Source organism: Hemitrygon akajei, chromosome 30 (genome assembly GCF_048418815.1).
Source record: "Hemitrygon akajei chromosome 30, sHemAka1.3, whole genome shotgun sequence".
Lineage (NCBI taxonomy): Eukaryota > Metazoa > Chordata > Chondrichthyes > Myliobatiformes > Dasyatidae > Hemitrygon > Hemitrygon akajei.
The window spans coordinates 43923671-43935808 of record NC_133153.1 but is presented as its reverse complement, the minus strand read 5'-3'; the positions used below and the strand labels follow the sequence as shown (position 1 = coordinate 43935808).

Genomic DNA, 12138 nt, shown 5'->3' with positions numbered 1-12138 from the left:
GCATCTGCAGAATATTTTGTGTTTACAATAAAGCAAAGAGACTGGTTTACAGGTCTCCCTTAACAGTAACCACAGGATAAAGTGTATAGGAAGAAATAATGGGAGCTTTCTGGAGAGGTACAGTGACAGGGGTTTTAATTTATGTAGACCTGAAAATTATGGGAAAAGGGAGACTAGATGAGAAGCTTAGACAATATTTTTGGGAAAATTTGTGAGAGCTGCGTACTCTAAAGTTGTCCAAAGAGCTGGCTCCTCTAGATCTGGTGTCATACTGTGAAACAGGAGCCATGAATTTTTTTTTTTTTTTATTGAGATACAGAGCTAGAACAGGCCTTTCTGGCCCTTTGAGCTATGCTGCACAGCAACCCCCCCCCCCCCTATTTAACTGTAGCCTAATCACGGGACAATTTGTATTCATACCTACCAACTGGTATCATTGAACTGTAGGAGGAAACCAGAACACTTGCAGAAAACCTACCTGGTCATGAGGAAAATGTATAAACTCCTTACAGACAGTGGCAAGAATTGAACCCAAGTTGTTGGTGGTTTAGAGTGTTGTACTCACCACTATGCTACTGTGCCACCCCATGCCCTCACTGGGAAGGTAAATCTAAAATGCACCAATCAACATGTGATGGAATATTACATTCAGTTTAAGGAAAGAGGAAAGGGTATTGTAAAGTTATGAAGGCATGAAAACAGAACAAGGAAAGCTAACATATCAAATTAAGGGGTCAATAATGAAAACACAAAGGCAGACAGTAAAGATCCTTCAGAACACACATCATAGATGTATTTCAACCAGAAAGAAAAATCCCAAAAGTGAGATTCACCATTTGTGGTAAACTAAAAAAGTAGTAGAAAATCAAAACATTTAAAATAAGAACAGGAAATGCTGGAAACACTCAAAGGTTTAAGCAACTGTAGAAAGTGAGAGTCAATGTTCAGATTACTGACCCTGCAACTAACCCTAAGGAGAAATGTTAAATACTTATACATTTAAATTATTAGGCTAGAGTTAAATGAGGGATTGCTGGGTGGCACATCTTGAAGGGATAAACCTCTCCTAACCATGAACTTCGAAATGTTTTACATGGCTTTTAAATGTTGCTATTGTGCCCATCTCAACCACTGATTCAGGCAGTTCATACCAAATATAAACCACTCTTTGTGTGAAGATGCTGCCTCTGATGTCTCTTTCAATCACTCACCTATACTCTTTTTTAAAGCAAACCTCTCCTTGGAAAAAGACAATATGCTTTCAATCTAAGTCTCTCGTGATCTAAAAAAACTTATAAAGCTGCACCTGAGCCCAAGGGGAACAAATATTCTCGTAGGCAGATTAGAGCTATTGGGGACAGCTTAAACTAATTTGGCAGGAAGATGGGAACCGGAGTGAAGTGACTCAAGATAGGATGGATGGTTAAAAAAAAAAGCAAAGATAGCATGCCGAAAAGGCCCGGCCCAAAATGTCAACTGTATTTTTTTCCCATACATGCTGCCTGGCCTGCTGAGTTTCTCCAGCAGTCAAGATTAGCAGGAAAGGCAGGCAAAAGATAGCACAAAATTGCAGCTAGCAGGGTACCAGTGCATTAGAGACACAGAATCAAAAAGCATAGCAAATACAGTACTGTTGTATCTCAGTGCACAGAGTATAAGAAAATAAGGTGGATAACCTATTACAGGTATGATGTTGAGGCCATCACGGAATCGTGGCTGAAGGATGGTTGTAGTTGGGGGCTGAATGTCCAAGGTTACATGTTGCATCAGAGGGGTAGGAAAATAGGCAGAGGAAGTGGCGTGGCTTTGCTGGTAAAGAGTGGCATCAAATCATTAGAAAGATGTGACAAAGGATCGGAAGATGTTGAATCCTTGTGGGTTAAGAAACTGCAAGGGAAAAAGGACCCCGATAGCAGTTATATACAGGACTCCAAACAGTAGCTGGGATGTGGACAACAGAAGACAACGGGAAATAGATAAGGCATGTCAAAAAGGCAATGTTATGATAGTCAATGGAGATTTCAACATTAAGGTCAATTGGGAAAATCAGGTTGGTATTGGATCTCAAGAGACGAGTTTGTTGAATGGCTTTTTAGAGCAGTTTGTTGGTGAGCCTAGTCGGGGATCAGCTATACTGGATTTGTGTTATACACTAAACAGGAGGAGATTAGGAAGCTTAAGGTAAAGGAACCCTTAGGAGCCAGTGATCACAATATGATTGAGTTCAACTTGAAACTTGATAGGGAGAAAGTAAAGAAGGCTGCATAGCAGTATTTCAGTGGAGTAAAGGAAATTATAGTGGTATGAGAGAGGAGTTGGCCAAAGTGAACTGGAAGGAGATGCTGGCAGAGATGACTGCAGAGCAGCAATTGGAAGATGTAGGATAGATATATTCCAAAAACAAAGAAATACTCAAATGGCAAAATAGTACAACTGTGGCTAACAAGGGAAATCAAAGCTAACATAAAAGCAAAAGAGAGGGCATTAAACAAAGCAAAAATTAGTGGCTAGAGGATTGCTAAGCTTTTAAAACCAGACTGAAAGCAACTAAAGAAATCATTAGGAAGGATAAGTTGAAAAGCAAACTAGCAAACAATATCAAGGTGAATAAAAAAAATGCTTCTTTACATATATAAAAGATAAAAGAGAGTTGAGAGTGGATATAGCACCTCTAGAAAATGAGGGCGGAAAAATAACAAGGAAAAGGAGAGGGCAGATGAACTAAATAAGTATTTTGCATCAGTCTTTGCTGTGGAAAACACTAGCAGTGTGCAGGTGTTGAAGGATGTGAGGGAAGAGAAGTGAGTACAGTTACTATTTCCAGGGAGAAAGTGCTCAAAACGCTGACAGACCTAAAGATACGTAAGTCACCCAGACCAGATGAACTGCACCCTAGGGTTCTGAAAGAGATAGTGGTAGAGATTGTGGAAGCATTAGCAATGATCTTTCAAGAATCATTGGACTCTGGCATGGTTCTGGAGGATTGGAAAAATTGCAAACATCACTCCACTCTTTAAGGGAGAAATCAGCAGAAAGAAAATTATAGACTTGTTAGCCTGATCTTAGTGATTGGGAACATAATGGAGTCAATTGTTTAGGATGAAGTGATGGACTTGGTGACACATGACAAGATAGGACAAAGTCAGCATGGTTTCCTTAAGGGAAAATCTTACCTGACAAACATGTTGTAATTCTTTGAATAGATTACAACTAGGATAGATAAAGGGAATGCTGTGGATGTATATTTAGACTTTTAAAAGGCATTTCACAAGGTGCCACACATGAGGCTGCTTACCAAGAGTCCATGGTATTGCAGGAAAGTTGCTAGCATGGTTAGAGCAATGGCTGATTGGTAGAAGACAGTGAGTGGGAATAAACGGATCCTTTTCTGGTTGGCTGCCAAGTGACTAGTGGTGTTTTGCACAGGTGAGTGTCAGAACTGCTTCTTTTTATGCTGTTTATCAATGAGTTAGATCAGTGGTCCCCAACCACCAGGCCGCAAAGCATGTGGTACTGGGCTGCGAGGAAACGATGTGATTTGGCGATATGAAACGATATGAGTCAGCTGCGCCTTTCCTCATTCCTGTTATGCCCACTGTTGAACTGAATGTATGCAAGGTCATCAGTACCTAAACACAGTGATACCCTCGTACCAGGGATCACTGGTTGGCCTCAGGTAACCGGTCAGTGAGAAGTGCCAATGCTACTGGCCTGGAGCGTGGACAGATGGGCGCTGCCTCTAAACCTGTTTAGCACACTGAATGTTCGTGGGGAACCCAGTGCTAAAATATTCGCAGACGACCTAATTTGGGCTCAGGGTTTCGTAAGTAGCAGAGCAGCTACCTCACTGCGATCTACTGAAAGTCATCCCTCGAGCTAAACTTTTGTCAGCCAATAGATTCTACCTACCTACAAGGAGGGTGGGCGCGTACCCTGTCACACTCCTCACTCGGTCGGTCACTCTCTCCAGACTGCGACCGCTGCAGCCCCAGTACGGGGACCTCCGGCCCTTACCTTGTCCTCTCACTGGTGTGGTCCAATGATTTTATATGTTCATAAGAGGAAAATATGCGCTGTGTGTTTAATATCCAAACATTATTTAAAATGTTATGATGCTATTGACTTATAAGTGAGTTGTAATTTACTTATCACTATGTTCATGCGAGGAAAATATGTGCTGTGTGCTTAATATTAAATTCGTTAGATAATCCCTTTTAATAGAAACATAGAAAATAGGTGCAGGAGTAGGCCATTCGGCCCTTCGAGCCTGCAACGCCATTCAGTATGATCATGGCTGATCATCCAACTCAGAACCCTGTACCTGCTTTCTCTCCATACCCCCTGATCCCTTTAGCCACAAGGGACATATCTAACTTCCTCTTAAATATAGCCAATGAACCAGCCTCAACTGTTTCCTGTGGCAGAGAATTCCACAGATTCACCACTCTCTGTGTGAAGAAGTTCTTCCTCATCTCGGTCCTAAAAGGCTTCCCCTTTATCCTTAAACTGTGACCCCTCTTTCTGGACTTCCCCAACACCGGAAACAATCTTCCTGCATCTAGCCTGTCCAATCCCTTTAGAATTTTATACGTTTCAATAAGATCCCCCCTCAATCTTCTAAATTCCAGTGAGTATAAGCCTAGTCGATCCAGTCTTTTTTCATATGAAAGTCCTGCCATCCCAGGAATCAATCTGGTGAACCTTCTCTGTACTCCCTCTATGGCAAGAATGTCTTTCCTCAGATTCGGGGGCCAAAACTGCACACAATACTCTAGGTGCGGTCTCGCCAAGGCCTTGTACAACTGCAGTAGAACCTCCCTGCTCCTGTACTCAAATCCTTTTGCTATGAATGCCAACATACCATTTGCCTTTTTCACCGCCTGCTGTTCCTGCATGCCCACCTTCAATGACTGGTGTACAATGACACCCAGGTCTCGTTGCATCTCCCCTTTTCCTAATCGGCCACCGTTCAGATAGTAATCTGTTTTCCTGTTCTTGCAACCAAAGTGGATAACCTCACATTTATCCACATTAAATTGCATCTGCCATGAATTTGCCCACTCACCTAACTTATCTAAGTCACCCTGCATCCTCTTTGCATCCTCCTCACAGCTAACACCGCCACCCAGCTTCGTGTCATCCGCAATCTTGGAGATGCTGCATTTAATTCCCTCGTCTAAATCATTAATATATATTGTAAACAACTGGGGTCCCAGCACTGAGCCTTGCAGTACCCCACTAGTCACTGCCTGCCATTCTAGAAAAGGTCTCGTTTACTCCCACTCTTTGCTTCCTGTCTGCCAACCAATTCTCTATCCACATCAATACCATACCCCCAATACCGTGTGCTTTAAGTTTGCACACTAATCTCCTGTGTGGGACCTTGTCAAAAGCCTTTTGAAAATCTAAATATCCCACATCCACTGACTCTCCCCTATCCACTCTACTAGTTACATCTTCAAAAAATTCTATAAGATTCGTCAGACATGATTTTCCTTTCACAAATCCATGCTGACTTTGTCCGATGATTTCACCTCTTTCCAAATGTGCTGTTATCACATCTTTGATAACCGACTCTAGCATTTTCCCCACCACCGATGTCAGACTAACCGATGTTAGAAACGAAATTCAGTGTATTAGCCACTTGTAAGAGACTTATAGTTGACTTATCACCTATATTCCTGTTGTGATTAACACACCCCCCCCCCCCACCCTGTCGGCCGGTCCGCAAGAATATTGTCAATATTAAACCGGTCCGTGGTGCAGAAAAGGTTGGTGACCCCTGAGTTAGATGATGGAATAGATGGCTTTGTTGCAAAGTTTGCAGATGATACGAAGATTGGTGGATGGGCAGATAGTGTTGTGGAAACAGGTAGGCTGCAGAAGGACTTAGACTGATTAGCAGAATGGGCATGAAAGTGGCAAATGAAATGCAATGTTGGAAAATGAATGGTCATGAACTTTGGCAGATGGAGTTCAACCCAGATTAGTGTGAGGTGTATTTTGGTGGGTCAAATACGATGGCAGAATATAGCATTAATGGCAAGACTCTTGGCAGTGTGGAGGATCAGAGGGATCTTGGGGTCCGAGTACATAGGACACTCAAAGCTGCTACGCAGGTTGACTCTGTGGTTAAGAAGACATACAGTGCATTGGCCTTCATCAATTGATGGATTTAGTTTAGGAACAGAGAGGTAATGTTGCAGCTCTATAGGACCCTGGTCAGACCCCACTTGGAGTACTGTGCTCAATTCTGGTCATCTCACTACAGGAAGGACATGGAAACCATAGAAAGTGTACAGAGGAGATTTACAAGGATGTTGCCTGGATTAGGGGGCATGCCTTACGAGAAAAGGTTGAGTAAACTCGGCCTTTACTCCTTGGAGCGACGGAGGATGACTGGTGACCTGATAGAGGCGTTAGAAGATGATGAGAGGCATTGATCCAGGGCTGAAATGGCTAGCACAAGGGGGCATAGTTTTAAGGTGCTTGGAAGTAGGTACAGTAGAGATGTCAGGGGTAAGTTTTTTTGTTTTTTTTTTTACGCAGAGAGTGGTGAGTGTGTGGAATGGACTGCCAGCAGTGGTGATGAAGGCAGAAAAGATAGGGTCTTTTAAGAGACTCCTGGATGGATACATGGAGCTTAGAAAAATAGAGGGCTATGGGTAAGCTTAGGTAGTTCTAAGGTTCAGAACATGTTCAGCATAGCTTTGTGGGCTGAAGGGCCTGTATTATGCTGTAGGTTTTCTATGTTTCTAAATAAATGTGCAGACTATTTTCTAAATGGGGAGAAAATCCATAAACCTGAGATGCAAAGGGACTTGTGCAGAACATCCTAAAGGTTAACTTGCAGGTTGAGTAAGTGGTGAGGAAGGCAAATACAATGTTAGCATTCATTTTAAGAGGTCTAGAATACAAGAGCAGGGATGTGATGCTGAGGCTTTATAAGGCACTGCTGAGGCTTCACCTTGGGTATTGTGAACAATTTTGGGCTGTTCATCTTAGAAAAGATGTGCTGGCATTAGAGAGGGGTCAGAGGAGATTCACAAGGATGATTCCAGGGTGTTATCTCTTGAGGAACGTTTGATAGCTCTGGGCCTGTACACGCTGGAATTTAGAAGGATGACGGGGCATTTCATTGAAACCTTTCGAATATTTAAAGGCTTAGACAGAGTAGATGTGGAAAGGATGTTTCCCATGGTGAGGGACTCTAGGACAAGAAGGCACAGCTTCAGAATAGAGGGGCATCCATTTAAAAGAGATGCCGAGAAAAAAAGATGTGGTGAATTTGTGGAATTTGTTACCACACATAGCTGTGGAGGCCAGGTTGTTGGGTGTATTTAAGGCAGAGACTGATAGGCTCTTGATTGGCCACAGCATCAAAGGTTAGGGGGAGAAGGCCTGGGAGTGGGACTGAGAAGGGAAAAAAGGATCAGCCACCATTAAATATTTTTTTTACACAGTAAGTTTTTTTTAAAAGCTAAGTTTTTTTTTCACAGAGTGGTGGGTGTGTGGAATGGGCTGCCGGCAATGGTGGTGGAGGCGGATACGATAGTCTTTTAAGAGACTTTTGGACAGATACTTGGAGCTTAGAAAAATAGAGGTCTATGGGCAACCCTAGTAATTTCTAAGGTAGGGACATGTTCAGCACAGCTTTGTGGGCCAAAGGGCCTGTACTGTGCTGTACGTTTCCTATGTTTCTGTTTTAAATGGCGGAGCATACTCCATGGGCCAAATGGCCTAATTCTGCTCCTATGACTTATGGTCTTTTATCAAGTCATTCCTCAATTCTGAATTTCAAGGGAAGAAAATTCCCGTCTACACAATCTCTCCTTGTAACTTAGACCCAGGTCCAGACAACATCCTGATAAAACATTTCTGCACCCTTTCCATTTTCACAACATCGTTGTTATAATGGTGACCAAAGCTGTAATAAAATTGTGGCCTCACTATAACTTCCCAACTCCTGTACTCAGTGCCCTGATTAATAAAGTCAGCATGCCATAAGATCATAAGGCATAAGAGCAGAATCAGGCCATTCAACCCAATGAGTCTGCTGCACCATTCCATCATGGCTGATCCCAGATCCCACTCAACCCCATACACCTGCCTCCTTACCATATCCTTTGATGCTCAGATCAGAAAACTATCAACTTCAGCCTTAAGTATACCCACGGTCTTGGCCCCCCACAACTGTCTAAGGCAGAACATTCCAAAGATTCAGTACTTTCCGGCTAAAAATATTCCTTCTTACCTCTGTTCACAAGAGTCACCCCTCAACTTTGAGGCTGTGCCCTCTAGTTCTGGACACCCCCACAACAGGAAACATCCTTCCAACATCCACTTTATCTAGTCCTTTCAACATTCAGTAGGTTTCAATGAAATTCCCCCCACATTCTTCTAAATTCCAGTGAGTACAGGCCCAAAACTGCCAATCGCTCGTCAACCCCTTCATTCCCGGAATCATTCTTGTGAACCTCCTCTAGACACTCTCCAATGACAACACTTGCTTTCAGATATATGGGGCCCAAAACTTTTGACAATACTGCAAATGTGGCCAGACTAGTGAATTATAAAGCCTCAGACTTATCTCCTTGCTTTTATATTCTATTCCCCTTGAAATAAATGCCAACATTGCATTTGCCTTCTTTACCGCAGAATCGACCTGTAAATTAACCTTCTGGGAGTCTTGCATGAGGACTCCCAAGTCCCTTTGCACCTCTGATATTTGATTTTTTCCCCCCATTCAGATAATCTGTTGCTTTTACCAAAATGCATTGTCATACATTTCCCAAACTGTATTCCATCTGCCACCTTTTTGGCCATTCTTCCAATTTTTCCCAAGTCCTGCTGCAATCGCACAGCCTCCTCTGCAATACCTACTCCTCCACCCCTCTTTATATTATCCACAGACTTTGGCACAAAGCCATCAATTCCATTAGCTGAATCAGTGACAAACAATGTGAAAAGTGGCAGTCCCAATACTGACCCCTGAGGAACACCACTAGTCCCCACTCCCTCGCCTTCTCTCCATTCCTGTAACGCCAAAGGATTTTATCTTGTTAAGCAGTCTCATGTGTGGCGCCTTATCAAATGCCTTCTGAATAACCAAGCATACGACATCTACTGCCTCTCCTTTGTCCACCCTGCTCGTTACTTCCTCAAAGAACTCCAAAAGATTTGTCAGGCAAGATTTCCTTTTATAAAAAGCACACTGACTTTGACTGATATTATCATTAGTCTACAAGTACCATGAATCCTCATCCTTAACAATGGACTCCCAAAACTTTCCCAACCACCGAGGTTAGGCTAACTGGCTGATAATTTCCTTCCTTTTGCCTTTCGCCTTCTTAAAGAGTGGAGTGACATTCGCAATCTTCTAGTCCTGGACCACGTCAGAATCAAGTGAATCTTGAAAGATTATAACCAATGCATCTGCTATCTCTTCAGCAACCCTTTTCAGAACTCTGGGATGTAGTCCACTTCCTTATCCCCCACCCCCACTTCCAGCAGGCTACAGGTTGTCCCAGGGCTGAAACACAAAACAGTACTAAGCAGGATAAGGCCCTCCAGCCCATGATGTTTGTGTCAAATATAATGCCAAATGAAACTAATCCTATCTACCTGCATGCGTTCCATGATTCCAATGTTCCAATGACACATTTCAGCGGATTGAATGGTGTCAACAACAACCTTGCACTCAATGTCAGTGAGACCAACGAATTGATTGTTGACTTCAGGAAGGGGAAGTGAAAGAAAAACACATCAGTTCTCATTGAGGGACCAGAAGTGGAAAGAATGAGCAGTTTCAATCCTGTGTGTCAACATCTCTGATGAAGATCTATCCTGGACCCAGCATATTGATGCAGTTTCAGACGTGGCATGACAGCAGCTACACTTCATTTAAAATTTGAGGAGAATTTGAGTGTCCCCAAAGACACTCACCAATTTCTGTATATACAGACATACTTTATTGATCCCGAGGGAAACTGGGTTTTGTTACAGCTGCACCAACCAAGAATAGTGAAGAAATATAGCAATATAAAACCATAAATAATTAAATAATAATAAGTTAATCGTGCCAAGTGGAAATAAGTCCAGGACCAGCCTATTGACTCAGGGTGTCTGACACTCCGAGGGAGGAGTTGTAAAATTTGATGGCCACAGGTAGGAATGACTTCCTATGACGCTCAGTGTTACATCTCGGTGGAATGGGTCTCTGGCTGAATGTACTCCTGTGCCTAACCAGTACATTATGGAGTAGATGGGAGTCATTGTCCAAGATGGCATGCAACTTGGACAGCATCCTCTTTTCAGACACCACCGTCAGAGAGTCCAGTTCCATCCCCACAACATCACTGGCCTTACGACCAGGAACCATATACCATGGAAAGCTGGTACTTCACTGTCTGGTATGGGGGGGGGGGGGGGGGGGCACTACAAGGATCGGAAAAGGCTGCAGAAAATTGTGAACTCAGCCAGCTCCATCATTGATACTAGATTCCCCAGCATTCAAAATGCAATGCCTCAGAAATGCGGCATCCATCATGAAGGACCCCCAGCACCCAGGACGTGCCCTTTTCTCATTTCCACCATCAGAGAGGAGGTACAAGAGCCTAAAGAGACACACTCAACATTTCAGGGACAACTTCCTCCTCTTGCTGTCAGATTTCTGAATGGACAATGAATCCATGAACACCATGAAAAAAAATTTCTGTATTTTTCCTGCCTTTTTGCACTACTTACTTAATTGTCTTCTTAAAATATATATTCCTTATTGTTTATTTTACTGAGATACAGCACAGGATAGACCATTCTGGCCCTTCAAGTTGTGCCACCCAGCAATCCCCAACTAACCTACCAACTGTTACGTCTTTGGACTATGGGAGGAAACTGAAGCACCCAGAGGAAACCCAGAGTCATGCGGAGAATGTACAAACTCCTTACAGACAGCAGATAATTAAAAATCTAAATCATAGTTTTAAAATTATGTATTGCAATGTACTGCTGCCACAAAACAAATTTTATGGCATATGCCAGTGATATTAAACCTGATTTTGATGTTCATGTGCCTGTCAATATGCCTCTATCCCATCTGCTTCCATCTTCACTCCTGTCAGCACATTCCTGACACCTATCACACTATGAGAAAACAACTTACCCCTCACATTTCCCCCTCTCACCTTAAAGTATGACCTCTAGTACTTGACAATTCCACTGGGAGGGAAAAAAGTATCTACCTCTCTCATAATTTTATAAATGTATTTCCCTACAGCATCCCAACACTTCAGAGAAAATAATCCAAGTTTGTCCAACTTCTTTATATAGCTGATACCCTCTAAACCAGGTAGCATCCTCTGCACCCTCTTTAAAGATTCCACATCTTCCTGTATTGTGGCAACCAGAATTATACATAATACAGCCTAACCAAAGTATTACATAGCTGCAACATGACTTATTGAATCTTTAAACCCAGTGTCACAACTGATGAAGGCAAGGATGCCAATGCCTCACCCCAGCCTGCCCAACACCAGCCCTCAGAGGTAGCCACCTCACACTAAGTTAGTGGCAATTCTTTACTGGGTGACCACCAATGGAGGGCAGAGGTCACAGAACATTGCTGGCACAACCTGCAAGAGTTTGGACAGAACAGCCACAATCAAACATGAACACTGTAATGCATCGGTGCACCCCAAAGATATCTGCGTGGAGTCCAACGCGTCTGTTCCTCTAAATCATTCAGAATCATCCCATAATCTTGTTATCTTACATATCTCCAAATCCCAAACGATACAGAACTTTCTTTTCTCACCATCGATAATAACGTACATCACCAGAAACAGCAGAGTCCGTACTGTGTCCTGCCCTGGCTAATACAGTCGGCCATCCTTTGTTTACTACCACCAGATTGACTTTACATTCAATTAACCGCTCAGATTCTGGTTCTGGTACGTTCTATATTCAAAGCTTCACTCCATCCATATGGTACTTATGCAATGCCATTCCCTCCGCATGATGCAAATTCTATCACTCGCAACGTTTGGCTCTGTGCAGGGGATGTCAGTCTTTAAGATGTAACTCTGCAGGTGTAGGGATGTTTAGGGATCCTCCTGCTATTGAACTGACCAACCGAAAGCA

At 42.9% G+C, this 12138-nt stretch overlaps 1 protein-coding gene across 7 annotated transcripts in view; it reads right to left on the bottom strand.

The window, feature by feature from the left end:
- gabpb1 (GA binding protein transcription factor subunit beta 1) overlaps nt 1–12138 on the bottom strand; it is a 125469-nt gene that overhangs the window by 112716 nt on the left and 615 nt on the right. For 2 of the 7 annotated variants that reach the window (XM_073032790.1, XM_073032791.1), the window contains exon 1: nt 9625–9646. The exons of 2 other annotated variants lie outside the window; for them this stretch is intronic. In XM_073032790.1, coding sequence (XP_072888891.1) covers nt 9625–9639 — 15 coding nt within the window. In that variant the 5' untranslated portion in view covers nt 9640–9646. Of the gene's footprint in view, nt 1–9624; nt 9984–12138 lie in introns of those variants that run through there. 3 more of the 7 variants (XM_073032796.1, XM_073032795.1, XM_073032797.1) reach the window with 3 other exon arrangements.